This window comes from Actinia tenebrosa, unplaced genomic scaffold (assembly GCF_029948245.1).
Source record: "Actinia tenebrosa isolate PJP-AT-01 unplaced genomic scaffold, QUT_ActTen_1.0 PGA_scaffold13__45_contigs__length_12533684, whole genome shotgun sequence".
Lineage (NCBI taxonomy): Eukaryota > Metazoa > Cnidaria > Anthozoa > Actiniaria > Actiniidae > Actinia > Actinia tenebrosa.
In genome coordinates this window covers 9,174,704-9,190,363 of record NW_028292573.1, presented here as the reverse complement: position 1 = coordinate 9,190,363, position 15,660 = coordinate 9,174,704, and the positions used below count along the sequence as shown (strand labels likewise).

The 15,660-nt window shown below is 35.7% G+C and overlaps 1 protein-coding gene across 1 annotated transcript; it reads right to left on the bottom strand.

The window, feature by feature from the left end:
• Positions 1-703: 703 nt before the first annotated feature.
• LOC116302160 (PAS domain-containing serine/threonine-protein kinase) lies at positions 704-14,528 on the bottom strand. The gene is made up of 20 exons (XM_089029085.1): positions 14,398-14,528; positions 12,472-12,700; positions 11,644-11,801; positions 10,967-11,176; positions 10,053-10,193; positions 9,647-9,778; positions 8,863-9,129; positions 8,506-8,686; positions 7,905-7,985; positions 7,212-7,655; positions 6,483-6,757; positions 5,783-5,929; positions 5,107-5,256; positions 4,736-4,858; positions 4,300-4,434; positions 3,786-3,842; positions 3,135-3,277; positions 2,614-2,747; positions 2,143-2,274; positions 704-1,882 (listed from the first exon to the last, which is right to left on the bottom strand). The coding sequence occupies exons 1-20, from the start codon at positions 14,518-14,520 to the stop codon at positions 1,686-1,688; spliced, it is 3,459 nt and encodes a 1,152-aa protein (XP_088885211.1). The 5' UTR covers positions 14,521-14,528; the 3' UTR covers positions 704-1,685.
• Between the last annotated feature and the right edge of the window lie 1,132 nt (positions 14,529-15,660).

Below are 15,660 nucleotides of genomic sequence, written 5' to 3'. Positions count from 1 at the left end.
GTAATATTAGACTAAAATGCTTTTGCAAGCATTTTCACTGAAATGCTGCTCACAAAACATAACATTAATTTGAATGGAATTTCCGATAAAACCTCAGTTGTAAAATGTTATTCCGCTTAATAAGTGTTAAAATTATTGATAAAGAATTTAAATTACAGCCAATATAAAACTGTATTATACTTAAATACATGAAATAATTAAAATAAGTTATTGCCTTTAAAGGTCAAGTATTTGTATATGGTATACCATTTGTTGGAATATATTCTGCTCTTTCTTTGTATTCTCTGCTGAAATGTTTTATGACACAGAACACGCTTTGCTTTATCCTGACACTTGCAATTTCGTGTAAACTATGTGTTGTGCACTCACCTGATGGCTCGTGTTTATAATTTTACCTATTTAAAAATAGGTTGTCATCACCAAAGGTGAGAAGCAATAATTAGGTCATTTCAAGATACAAGAATAGCTGGAATAACTTGTGTTTCTGCTTCTTATTCTCGTCAAGAAAACGGACCTTAGTATTGAGACCAATTCAATGATATTTGTATTTAACGAAACCATTTCCATGTCGTAATGGCTTATCACCTATCGCCTTTGGCGATGACAAAGGTTTTAAAAATAGGTGTATACTAGCTAATTTTCATAGTAGATATTACTCATGCACCTCTAATAAATCAACAATTTAAAGAAAAGTTCACACAAGTTTATGATAAAATGTACATGGTTAATTTATTGATATGTTCAATAATATGAGATATTGTTATTAGTAATTAAAACAACCATGATTGTAATATTTAATAATATTATTTAAAACACCACACTCATTTTTTTAGTAATAAATACTAAAATGTTAATAATATTTATAATTATAAATATGATTTATATTACTGTCATTGGTTGGACAATTTTAAAAAGATTGTGTCTAAAAATAGCATCACATCTGGGATGTGCAGAATGAATTATAAATATGTGTTCAGCTTTTTCCATTAAAAAATATAACTTTGAAAAATGCTAAAAAAGGAACACACTAAATAATAATATGCTGAATGAGTAATAAAATTTAAAAAATTAACAAATTAACACATTCCCAAGATAATGCTATTTTTAGAAGTTTTGATAATATTCATTTGGTTAAAAGTTTATCCCTTTGGAAGTTGTACATTCCCATGGTAATTCCCTGGTTGGGCTATTTTTAGAAACTGGATGCAGTTTAAATTTTGCCTTACCTACTCCTGTGCATCATCAACTTGTGTGCCCTTTTCTTTCCATTTCATTCTTAGTGATCAAAACAATAAACGGAAATCGCACGCGCGCGCAAGTTGATGACACACAGGAATAGGGTAAGGCAAAATTAAAACTGCATCCGGTTACTAAAAATAGTCCAACCAGGGATTTACATGGCACGTTCGTTATTAAGAAATTTACCTCTCTTGATGATACTCAAACATCTTTTAGTGTCCCTAATTAGTTTTAGCTTAGTCTTGCCTCATTTTTGGCTCAACGTTACATGGTCAAAATGACCAGCAAGGCAAACATTTGACTGGACAAGTCCTAGCTCTGGCCGGACATTGTATGATGTGCAGCCATTATTTTAAGCCCCGACAATGACCTGCAAATAACAGGAGATGCTTGTTTAAGATCCAATATATGAATCTGGGATTGTGAGGCAGAAAATCTACCAGAGACTACTTGTCACCATCACTATTATCACTAGATCTACTCAGATACTCTTGCATGGCAGATTGAAGTAGTTTGAGGTCTGATTGTTCGTAGTCTATAACTTCATCCTGGGATAAATCATCATCGTCTTCATCTTCAAAATCATCATTTGGCGCTGATGTTGGAGGAGGTGGAAAATGAGGGCTTGCCTCTTCCCCTGATGCTATAGAAAATATGCAACAAGTAGACATCAGCACATGTCAATTGACCTCTCTAGCTTGGGTATAATGTTTTCCCATTTGAGACCACATGTCATTCCCTAGAGTATCATTTCTTTGTTTCACAGATGTGGATGAGAATGACACATGTATGAATACAGTAAATCTTATTCTCAAGAGAATATGACATGATCTAAAATAAGAAAACATTACGTCCTGCTAACAAGGCTTATACGAGACATGAAAAAGAATTACTTTAACTTACCTAAAACAGTTTCAAAATCGTACTTTGTTATTTCTACTGGTTGGATGATCCATTCATTTGTCTCTAAGTCTTGGATTGTTGCTCTCCATTTTGGGTCAGGGTGCAGTAACCAACATATAACAAACATTAGCTCTGTAGATTAACAACACAGTTACTACACTGCAGCTACCAGGAGATAACTCTTCCAAGTTACCACCCACTCTCTATTACTGTATCTCCTATAGTATATTCCTCTACCCCATGTCTGGTATTCCTCTGTCAACTATGCCATATTGTCCTTCTTCTGCCTCAAATAACTCTTTGTTACCACTCCACATCACTGTAGCTCCAATACCGTATCCCTCTGTACCCCTTTATCTCCTGCATGCATTATCACCCTCTGCTCCCTTTGATATTCCCTATCCCATACTTTCTTTTCTCCCCTTTGTTTAACAATTTAATTGATATTTGATAATATCCTAATATACTAACCTTGTGACACTGGAAATGATGGATGTAATTCAGCACGAATTGTTTCTTCAACGTCATAAAAAGGATTCTCCCCAAACACCAAAGTATATAGTGTAACTCCTATAGACCACATCTCTAGTTCAGGGCCTCTATATCTAGATGAGGGACATTGAATAATTAATGTAATTCTTATAGACCACATCTCTAGTTCAGGGGTGTTAAGGGGTGGTTGTAAAATATAAGTTTTATAAGTTTTTTAACAATCTGATCATAAAGTCGTAATGATGAAAAGGTAAATTATACACCGTGAAAAGATGAAAAAACTTACTGACGTTTCGGACACTAGTCCTTCGTCGGAGGACTAAGGACAAAGGACTAGCGTCCGAAACGTCAGTAAGTTTTTTCATCTTTTCACGGTGTATAATTTACCTTTTCATCATTACTGTTTCATTAGAAACACCAACGCAGCTCACACTAGTTTTTAGCTATAGTTATATCTTCTGATCATAAAGTCATTAGTACAGTTTCATCAGTGCACCTACTTATTTCCCAGCAGAACTTCAGGAGAGCAGTATTCCATTGTTCCACAGAAGGTAGAGAATAACTTCCCTTCTTTCATGTAGGCCGCTGACCCAAAGTCAATTAATTTGATACTAAAAGTTTCATCTAAGATGATGTTTTCATCCTGGAAGCAATAATTATAAGGTAAGTTGAGGTAACAACAGGTACATGTTAAAGACCATTTTATGGATCACACTGTCATAATAATGTGATTTGGTTGGCTTGATGCCTCAAATAACTATGATTGTTTGGGAGTCTATTTACTAGTAAGAAGATCCTGAAGGGGGAGGGGAGGTGGGTGTGCCAATCCCATTTCCCAACAATTTCTCCTTTTTTACAAATACCAAACTTTTTTCTTTGAAAAAATGTACACACCCCCATCTTTTCCACATTCCCAGTGACCTAAATCCCATTTTCCCCATGAATCCCAGTTCCCACTTTACCCTTCATGACCCTCTCATGTGGCTCATGTTTAAACTTTTTGCAATCTGTTTAACTTCATTGCTAAATTTCCTTAGAACAGATGTCTGATTGAAGCAAAGGGAGGATCTGTCTCTTTCCATTTCTCTCCCATTTTATTTTCTTTCCCTTCTTATCAAGGTATGAAATATAAAGGTTGTGGTTTTACATACCTTGACATCCCTGTGTAAGATGCTTTGGTTATGAAGGAATGATACTGCAGACACTAGCTACAATCATAAGCAAAAAAGGTGTCAATAAAAACTTATTAATATTATTATGTATTTAATATATTTTACAGTATTTAAACAGTGAGCCCATATCTCTAAAAAGGTTTTTCAATGGGGACCTGCAAACTTCATTATTTTTCAATACTTCATAAAATGTTTTTAAAAGAGTTTTAAGTTATTATTGAATATTATTATTATTAGTAATATCTTTAATAAATTATGCACAGTTCAACTTTCGTCACCCAAATAAATATTTTCACACTTTAACCAAACAGTGGAGAGATCTTAGTTTTCAAAAAAAGCATTGGGCTTAATTTTTTTTCATGTCATAAATGGAGATTGAGTGGGTCAAAAGACATGTCAATACTTTCTGACAGTGACTTGATAATTAAGTTAACAGGAAGAATAAATTGTTAATGATACACTGTATGTACACGTAATAAATCATCATGGTTACCTGTCTAAAAATGTAAGCACACAGAGGTTCATCCAGAGCTGGCTGTCTGTCAATAAACTCAAATAAATCCATCCCTGAACCATGTTTCTCCATAACCAGCTGGAAAAACTCTTCATTTTCAAATGCATTGACCATCTGCAATACAATTAAGCACCTATTTACTCTCAAATGGTCAAAAGTAAAATGAAACATGGAAGGAGGAGGTATTGAGTGGTAGAGGGAGAGAAGAGGCAGTGGGAGAGGGAGAGGAGAGGGAGAGGAGAAGGAGAGGGAGAGAGAGAGGGAGAGGGAGAGGGAGAGGGAGAGAGAGAGAGAGAGGGAGAGGCAGAGGGAGAGGGAGAGGCAGAGGAAGAGGGAAAGGCAGAGGAGAGCCAGTGGGAGAGGGAGTCAGAAAATTGTAGGCAATAATTGAAAGAGGACAAACTGTCATGTGTACCTTGACGACATTAGGGTGCTTCAGCTTGGCCAACAGTGCTATTTCTAATGGTATACTGCCTAGAGGATCTTCTACCCAACAGTCTGGTAATACTTTAGATTTTCTTATGAATTTAACAACCACCTGCAGAAAAACAGACGAACATTACTTTAAAAGATCAGAGAGTAAGCCACAGATTATTGATTTTTTTTTTTGCTTCCCCTTTAAATTATACATTTCAATTTTATTTACTTTTTATCTTAATACTTATTTTTTAAACTCAAAAGAGGGACACTAGCCATTCAAACAACCCCTACAGATCTGCACAGGTTGGTTATGTCAATGGGTATAGAATTTCCATCAACTACTATTTGGAATACTTAATATTTTACCTGTAATCCATCTGACTTTCTCTGAGCAAGCTTCACAAAACCAAATGCTCCTTTGCCGATAGAATGCTGAGTGAGATATTTCTCATCATATTCTCCTCTCCCTGGGGAAGGTTCTTCTACCATACCACCATCCGTCAATGTGACAGGCATCTGTTATTACATTTAATTATTTTAATATATGATCAACAAATCAGTCATAAAATCACCAGTATCTACTGATTCTGATTCTGATATCAGAGAATCCAGGGGATCCAAAATAAGGAAGATGAATGCTTAGCATATGGGGTTGATGTACTAGGGTTTCATAGAAATAATCCAAAAGAAACCTTTTATCAAACTTTCATTACTGACTGTTTTCATTGCCATGTGCTAATCAAGACAAAAGTAACAACAGGTTATTGGCAGTAGACTACCATCAATCAAATAATGAATTAAAATTACAATATCCATATCATTCTGTACATTCAGGTACAGAATTACAGAATTTATTTGACCATAGCTAACATGGTGTCAAGAAGTCAATCAAGAAGTGCAAACTCAAACACTGGGCAGGGCAAGAATGATTGGTTTATTTGACCGTAGTCTAACATGGTGTCAAGAAGTCAATCAAGAAGTGCAAATTTAAACACTGGGCAGGGCAAGAATGACTGGTTTATTTTGTAGTATTAGTACTAACCTCTCCTGTATTAGCAAACGAATTCTCTAGTGTACTATTAAAGCTGGCAAATAAAGCAAAATTGTTTGTTGACTGGTCTTCTTCAGGGTCACGTGATATCCATGCACAGAACAGCATACGACCGTCGTTGAGTTCTATTCTCTTAATCTGCAGGAAATGAACACATAACGTGACTCACTGTGAGTTATTCATGGGTACTGACTTTTTTACTTATTATTTAATAAATAAAAATGTTAAAATAGCCTACTTCTGAGAAAAGCTTTGCTTGGTTTTAGGACAAGGCGATGTGCTAAATAACTAATTCTTTTCTCACGTTATAATGAATTACTGAGCATTATGCACAAAGCCTCAAATTGAAACCTTCATGCATGGCAAGCAAAGGATATCTCAGAAGTGGGCTATCAAATTTACTTTTTCTTGCCTTGTAGACCAAACCATTAATTTGGAAATTATATTCTTAGATCAAAGAAAGCATCTTATGCTAAGTCATAGCTCAGTAGCGGCACTTTGTGAAGGGGGAATGTCCCCCATCCCCTTTCCCCCTCCCCAAAGCACTGCTATGCAGGCTACTAAGTCGTTTTGAGACCCTGAGTGTTGGTCCAACCAATACTTGAACCACTGACATTGATCCCACACAACCAGGAGGTAGATAACAATTAATTTTTAAGGAATAATGTTGATAAATTGCAGCAGTATTGACCTGGAAAATAACTGCTAAAGGTGTTCCGTCTCTGTGTCTTCCCTTCCCAGAGAAACTGCCTTCACAAATGGGTTGATCAGGACCTTCCACCTCTGTCTCATATGCCGCTGTGACTATACTGGGTGTGGAGGTCAACCCATGTGAAGTGACCGGGGGTTTGGATGGTGTTAACGGACTGAATGCATTATTGCTGCTGTTTTGAGTTGATGATGATTCGTCCATTGTGGATATGTCTGTTGATGGATCATGGTTGTTTAAGGATTTTTCTGTTGAGTCTGAAAAATATGTGTAAAAAAAATTAAATTATTCTGCAATTTAACACTGACAGATACTATAGATGAAACATGATATTGTTGATTAACAATAATAATAATAATAATAATAATAATAATAATAACAATTTAATAACAATGTTTAAGCAGGAGGCTCACATCATCAAGGTGTTTTTCAGAGAGGTCCTGCATGATGATTTTTCTCTACCAATGTAATATAGTATATATAGTGTTGCCAATCTGAAATGCTGGCTTTAATAACCAAATTTTTATGTCAACTATGGCCTTGCAGACATTTTCTGGAGCGAATTCCCCTGCAATGCATCCTATTATGGACACCCTGTGAGGGTTCCAAGAAATTCTGCCATGGCAAGAGTTGACTGTATTTCTATTATTATATTTTATTAATATTATTATTGCTTATTTATGATTTTTTTTTTTCAGACAACCTACTTACCATCATTAGTTATCATGAGTTCCCCAAAGTTGAGCTGCAGAGAACAATCTGAACTAGTAAGCAAATGACTCCCTGCCGTCTGAAACGAATAGTTACTGAAGGGTGTGTTCTGTGTCTGTGGTGAAGAGACAATCGATGGCACAGAAGAATGCTGGGATACTATGGGTTGATCAGTGCTTCCACCAGACCCACCAATGCCGCTATCCTCTGTCATTGGTATACTAGGGTTACAACTCATGCTATCAAAATTAGTAGTTATGCTACTTTGATGTGATCTTTGTATGCCGGACGTTGTCTCAGAATTAGTTGTAGTAGAGGTTCCTTCTGATAGCCATCTTGGTGACATGCTTTTGGTTGTGTGGAAGCTTGCGGCAGAAGAGTTAGTGCTGTTGAGCAGACTTGCTGTGTTGTCAGAGCTGTTGGATTCATTCAGTCTTGAAAGATCTAAAAAAAGGAATAAATAAAATAGGAATAAGTCTTTGTTAGTTGATGTGCAAAATTGATTTTCTTGAGTTTCAGACCTTAAAAAATATGCACCATCATGTGACCATGCCTATAATACAGCTTGGGATGCCTTTTGGGATGCAATTTGTGAATAACTTTTACCATGCAGATACATATAATGGTGCATCTCTTTCAATTAAAAAAATGTATTTTATTAATAAGACCTGTATTTTTTTCAAAAAACTTTACCTGGGAATAAAGAACTTTTGGTGATTTGTTGACTGTCACCCATGATTGCTTGCGTTGAAATGTCATTGATGGCTGTATTGCCTGATAGAGTTAATTAATGTAAAAATCTTTGTTACTATCTTGATAAATAATGCAGTTAGTCATCAGTGACTGATATAAGGGATTTGCAGATTTTGTTAAAGACTTAGACAATAAAATTCTTTAAAATTACTTTTTATCATACTTAGAAAATTTGGCATTTAAAAAAAAAACCAGAGATATGTCCAGAGAGACCAGGGACAAAACAGTAGACCCCAGACTCAAGAGGATTTTAATATTACTATGCCTTGAGCTAATAGATCTTTTTTGAGTTCCAAATTACTGCTGTGTTTCTTGAGTACAAACTCATTTACATGCACTCAGGCTTAACTTCGTATCAGTGTCTTTGAAACATACACAAACACCAACAGTAAAGTAAAGAAGGTATAAGTTCCACAATACAATTACTTGGAAATTTCATGGACCTTCACTGGAATACATGAATATTCTACAGAAAGGCGAGGCTAACCCCGCTTGAGCTCAAACAGAGAAATGTAAACTGGTGTATTGAATGCACACTTACATGGTGAAGATAGAGTGTGCACAACATTCTTGGCATAAGAATCTTTTTGTCTGGTTTCATCGCTATTCACATTATAATGAATGATCCCTTCGTCATCATAGTCAAATGGTGGGAAGGGCATACTGCTGTCGTCAATCAAATCCATATCGTCATAGAAATTGGGTAGAATGGCTGTCACATGCTGTAAATAACAAGAAATTGAAATAAATTATTCGACATTAAGCTAGACATAAGCAAACTGAGCCCCTCCCTCTCTGCAGTCACTGTTGTATGTGATGCAGAGTTCAGTAAGATCAAACCCAAGAGGTGAGAGGCAACTGCTGCACTACCCTTGGTCCCCAAAAGTACTGTACAAACCTTGCCGACAAGTTCACTCTCCTGGTAACCAAAGAGGAACAACGAGAAGTTGTGATTACATGTTTGTATGACACCATCTGGCGTGAAGCTGATCAGACCACTGATATTAGCAAACACCCATACTAATCCCTTGTATGCTATTGAGCCATCTGGTATGATCCATCCGGCCTTCTTAAGCTCTTGCTGTGTTTTAGGCTTAATGACTACGGTTAACGGGAAGTTGTAGCCATCCTTTGTTCTTCCTGTGGCTTGCTGCTTTTTTACATGCTATAACCAATCAAATCAAAGTAATTAATGAATATTTTTGATAGGCTTATAACCAGGAGGAGCTAGTGGGGTTATATATTCAAATACAAACTAGATTAATATGAAGAGGAAACAGTTATTTCTAAGTTCTTTTATGTACCCAGTCAACTTTTTTAATAGCATCAATACAATAAACATGAGATATACCAGAGGTGGAATTATAATCCAAAGGGGGGAGGTGGGTCATAAGTGGGAGGATGTTTGTGTTTCGCATGCTAGTGAGCTTATAACTAGGAGGAAATTTTTATTGGCTACACTTGTCTTGTGGGATTATACACCGTCCTGTAACTAAGGGGGTTTATGACTGGAAGGATATTTTCATTAGCAGACTTGTGGCCTTTTGACCTGGGAGGCTTGTAACCCTGTAACTGGAAGGATACTGTATTTGTGTTAGCAGAGTAGTGGGGATTTAATCAGAGAGCCTTATAAGTGTGATTTTTCAGTACTGTATATCTTTCACTGTGGGAAAAATACTTACCCGTTCTAGAGTTGTACCAGTAGGAAGAACGAGAGAAGGAATAAAAGACTTGATATTTTTCCCTTTTACTTCATTCACATCAGCAAAACCATGAAGAAAGGCAAACTGTGGCTCACACTCTAGAATGACGCCCTTGGCGACAGGAAGGTAAAAAAAAAAATCAAACCATGTCACTAATCATTGAGTCAGGTACACAAGGTGTGGTAATAAAGGCAAACAAATTGTGGCAAAAAATAATGCTCATCCTTACAACCCCATGCACAACAGACAAGTATGTCTGACCATACTGCAATGCCCGATGGGAAGAAATGGTGGAATAACCACACAATCATGTGAAATATACAACTTAGGGTTTTCTGCATTCTGATTGGCTAGTATATTTAATGTATTGGGTGTAATTGCTTACCTCTGCATTGAAAAGTAACATGGCTGTTTTGCGTTCAACAGGTTCCATTATAGCAATACAACGGGGATCATCTTCCCATGATAGTTTCTTCATCCATAACGACACAGGGAAAATAATCCCTGTCTTGTCCACTGCTTCAAGCTACAAATATCGCATAAAATGGAAAATGAACATGACATACTGATTTTTTACTCTGCCATTTGCGAGCATCTTAGACATGAGGCAACAAGTAGGTTTTGAAAAGGTTTGACTCTCAGAAGTTTGTAACGTAAGACTTGCAAGTTTTACATATTGTGCAACTTTTTATTGTTAGTTGTTTGGAATGGTACCATTCAAAGAAAAACCCAAAGAATAACAGTTAAACCAATTAATGGAGAGACCTTAGCTAGCAAACTCTACTCACATGTGATCCTATATGTACATGTATGTGTACTAATGCTACAACACCTTTATTGTCCATAATGATTTTATAGATAGATACAGATATATATAGCTGGTAGAAACTATGCCATTACAAAAAAAACCTTTTACAACCATCACTCCCCATACAGGGCTCTTCTGTGTGGTTCGCACCACACACACTACACTACCACTACATTTCATATTTACAAATATGCAATACTCAACCACATGTAACATCATGTTGATTATTACTGAGGGAGGAAAACTAGAGAAACTTAGAGAAAAACTCTCCTGGAAAGGGAGAGAACAGTGCATCAAACAAACTCAACTCACATATGATCCAGTCTAAGCCAGGGCTCGAACCCAGAGCACAGCAGTGAGAGGTGAGCGATAAACCACTAGGCCACCCATACCACAAAAAGCAGTCATATTATCATCATAACTAGATAAGTACTCATTGGGAAAAGGGATTTATTGAGCACTAGATATTTGTGGGGCTGCAGGAAGCTTACCACTTTGCCGGAGACCATAACAACAGCTCCACTGCCTTCAATATGCTGTTCCATCAAGGATTCTTGTTTCTCCCTATGGGTGTCAGTAAATAAGGTGGACATCTCCATGCCAATCAGCTCATCTCTTGGGTAGTTGAACAGCTCTACTGCCATGTCGTTAGCCATCAGGATCTCGGATGTTCTGGCATTGATCGTCAGGATAGCTTTATTCTATTTCATTAAGTAATGTAAAAGTAAAGTTTATATAGAGTCTGAAAGCTCTTTCATTGGTACCTCATGTACCGTAAGATGATAAAACTTGACAGTATAATAATCAGAATGACAGTGAAGGTGTACAACCATTGAATGATGGAGATGATACTGACCAGTGGACTAGTGATGGCACTTATTGTGTAGCGTACACTACAGTAATATTTGATGATGATGATGATGATGATGACGACAAAATTTATATGACAACATGGTATTAGTATGACATTTTCATCATAAAGTATCATATTCCTTCACAAACTCCTCCCTTAAATTACAGCCATTATGCAATCATGTTTTAGGAGTTTATAATTCCACCAGCATATGGTGGCACTACATGTATATCAAGCGCCTCAGCTTATCAATATCCTGCATACAGTAGATACTGGTAATAACTTACATGTTGCTCTCTACATGTAGATACTTACAGGATTTCTGACAGTGGTGGGGAATATGGCACCAGTTCCAGCTCCGCCAACAAAGTTATAAAACTGCCAAGAGGTGTTGAGTCTAGAAGCGTCAATGTTGGCAGCAAAAGACCCTCTGAAGTGACTAGGTGAAAAACTAAAACTATGCAGGGAGTCACCTGCAAGGACAAGATTATTCTTAACTTTATATCATTAACCAAAAAATAAAAAGAAATTTTAAATTTATCAATACTCTAAAATGGTTGGTTCCTAAAACAACCTCAGGGCTGATCGGGCTGATCAAAGTCATTGGCATAATATGGTGAATTCACAGATCAAATTGGAATTTAGCAGGTCTAAAAAAAAATTAGTGGAATGAGAAAAGCTGGCCGAGAACATGCAGAAAAAACCTAGAATCAAGAGTAGAAAATTAACAAACTCTACTCAGATATGAGATGGTGAGTCCAGGAATCAAACCTGAGACGCCAGAGGTGAGAGGCAAGTGCATGCTATTGGCCAAATGCCGTGGCATTCAATGAAAGCAATATAAACCTCTTTGGCTTAGGCATAATGTTTTCCCATTTCAGACATGTCATTCCCTAGAACATCATTTCTTTTTTTAACTATTGTGCAAGAGAAGATGCATGAATATGTATACAATTCAAACAATGAATCATATTCTCAGGAGAATAACATGTGGTCTGAAATGGGAAAACATTATGCTCAGGAGCTGAGGAGGTATATCATTATAATTTTATTCTCAATCTTTCACTATATTTGCTAGTACACTGTCACAAGCTGTATTTTTTTAGGTCCTTTTTGCCATTCAGAATGACCAGTTCAATATACCTGTTATTTGATGGAGTGTTGCTTTATTATGTGTATCCATCTCCACTTCTTCCTTTATAGCCTTAGGTCTGTGCATTTTGGGAAAGGTTGCATTCAAATCCATTGAGTCCTGTAAAGATGATGACAAGCCTCCTCTAATGCGGTCTAACGGTGATGGGTAACTTGGTGTACCAAAGGTATCTTGGAGGCCACCTAATCCTCTTAATGATCTGCCAAGGGATTTATTATCCTGTGGAATAAATGTTCCATTAATTTTATAAATGATACATAAGATATTGACTCTTGCTTTGATAATAATGGGGTTAAATACTTGCTATGTCAATAGCCTTGGTCATTCTCCCATTAAACTTCTACCCAACTTTTGTATCCTATCATTTCTTATCTACCCATCTCTTTCACATATCTTAAAATTCCTTTCTACAATAATTTTAATTTTTATAATGACAATCACTTCAGTATTTCAGTATTTAAATTACCTTTTTCTCTAATACTTATTTTCATGGAATAACACAAAAAAGGAAAGAAAGAAAGAAAGAAAAAAAAAACAAGAGAAAAAGAATATCGTTAATTATAAATAAAATGAATATTACAATAGGAATAGTACTAGGAAAATTTCCTTCCAAAATAAAGACTGCATCTGTATAAGCTTTTAAAATTCTTAAAATGGATAGTATCATTCACTGCTAATTCAATAACCTATCTAATGTATACAGCAATCGGTAAATCCACTTATCAGACCCATTATGTTATATAAGCAGCTAACACTTTATTGGACATGGAAATCATGGGAAAAAATATTTAAAAAAGACATTTAAATGTAACAGCTAAAAGAATATATTTTAGAATTTAACCTAATTTTATATTTAACACTGAATTAAATTTTTACATTTACTGTCATGTGATAAATTAAAATAATTTGTGCACGAAAATGATGTCAAAGAACCCATAAATAACTTAGCTATTTCAAAACAAAATTTATATTTTACTATTCTAGAATGCTAATATTGTGTGTGTGTGTGCTTTTTTTTTCTTTTTTCTTTTTTTTTTTTGGTTTTTTGTTGGTTTTTTTTTTTTTTTTTCGTTTTGTTTTTTTCTTCTATGAAAAAATGTTGTAATCTTATTGTAATATTTGACTAAACCCACTGTGCAGATGTTGGACCAGGGACCAAATAAGACAAATATAGGGAAAGAAAGATTACTAGTATTATAAGAAAAATATTGAATATTATCACCAACACACATCAAATCCATAAAATCCACTACATTCACCACTAAGCAAGCAATCGAAAAAACTCCAGTTCCTTATCAAATATGAATAATATATCGCCTTTTTGCGTAGCAGGAGTTTTGAATTCATCTTAAGCCTTATATCTGAAGTGGATAAGCAAAAAAAAACGGAGAAAAATGAAGTATTTTACCTTCTTAATTTTGACATTTTACCATTTTCTAATCAGCTGTCAAATTATAACATTCTTACAATTCAAAATTCATTCTTGTAGTTACGCTTTCTTGACAGCTTTGCGTTTGGTTGCATTTGAATAAATATGGTTGTTATTTTGAATATATGTATTGAATTCATTTTTTTGGAAAAAAAGGGCTTCATTTTGAGGAGAACTAGATTCGAAGGATAGACATTTTTCAAAGCTGTAGTTTTGAAGGGTTTCTCGCCCAGCGATTCACCTTAATTAGCAACTGAAAAATAGGCTTTCACCTCAAACCAATCTCACTGATCAAGATCTATAATGGAAGGCGATACTTTGAAAAATACTGAAATAAAAAATCTAGCCTTCAATGCCAAAAATACGTGAATTATTTGCCGCACAAAAGAGTATAAACAAACAAATTGATCAAAGATATCCTGTGTAAACTGTCAACAACAATCCGAATGTCTTATTGCTGACATTTTTAACGGATATTTTGACCTACCAGTGGAGTTTTGGACCTGCACTTTGCATTTCTTGATGAAGGAAAGTCAGAACACAAGGATCTACTGAGTAAAGGCACACTAACTGGCCTTGGTGGTAAAGAAGAACCTGAACTGGCCGCCATCTTGTTGATCGTTTCAATGAAGCCGCGCGCCTAAAAATCGGAAACTCATCGGAACATAATGAACAGTAACCGGTTTTTTTCGGAACGTCTTCGGAAAGAATTTTTTGGGACCGTTTTAGACCGCGGGAAATTGGACGTGAATTAGAAAAAGAACTTAAATATATATATACATATATATATTAGTTACTTGGTTTTGAATAGGGTATAAGAAATACTGATGCTAATCATTAAGGGATTTTTAGAAATCACAAAATGAAAGTGCCATCAATAATCTCGTGCCCAGATTCATCTGGGAGTTGGCCAGCGGATTGATGTCGACAATAAAACGCTAAAGTTCTAGTTTCTTAAGGCGTTTCAGACAATCTCAGATGGACCATTTTATAACAACTACCGCAGATTTCAGCCTTCAGCTACAAAACCTAAATTCAATTGAATTCGATAGAAAAGGAAGATTACAACCCAAATCATTTTAGTAACTTGGCAGGAAACGTTTTTTTTTTTTTACTAATACGTGTTTTAAGCACACGATTACATATTAAAGTGAACCACGAACCAAGCAGTGAATACACCAGTAGTATATCATATACATAATATAGCCGGGATCCGACACTTTTTTTTAAAGAAGCAATAAAACAAAAACAAAAAATCTCACTTTGCGGCTGTTTCAAATTTTTGAATTCTAGTTTGTGGCCGGCTTACCTGCTACATTTTGACCAACAAAAACCTAAACAGTACATTCATTGCATCGAAGTATACGCAGAGATTTCCTCTCATCCATTCCGTCCACAGTGCGAGCCTCGTAGCTTAGTAAACGCATAGCATAGCAGTTAGTCTACTTATAACATGCACAGAATATACATAAATTTTATAGAACTAGATTCTCTTTGTTTGTTTACAGTTACCACGGAAACTAATTTCTTGTTCTTTTAAGTTTTCATCTATTTTCGTTTGAACTTCCCTATACCCTTCTGCGATTCGTCGGATGAGGGATCTCCATTGCTGAAGAGAACGTTTCAAACTGATTAAAAAGCTGTCTTCTTAATTAAAAGAATCGCTTTCGTGGACAATTTGATAATTACCCAGGGCACGCCCAGGGCAAACTAATCACAAAGTTGCTACAGCAACGCAAATATTTGCCTC

Coding starts and splice junctions, on each gene's coding strand:
- LOC116302160 (XM_089029085.1), bottom strand. CDS start 14,520: ATGGCGGCCAGTTCAGGTTCTTCTTTACCACCAAGGCCAGTTAGTGTG. Junction 6,758..7,211: donor ACTCATGATAACTAATGATG/GTAAGTAGGTTG, acceptor CATATTTTTCAG/ACTCAACAGAAAAATCCTTA. Junction 3,278..3,785: donor TCTTACACAGGGATGTCAAG/GTATGTAAAACC, acceptor TATTGCTTCCAG/GATGAAAACATCATCTTAGA.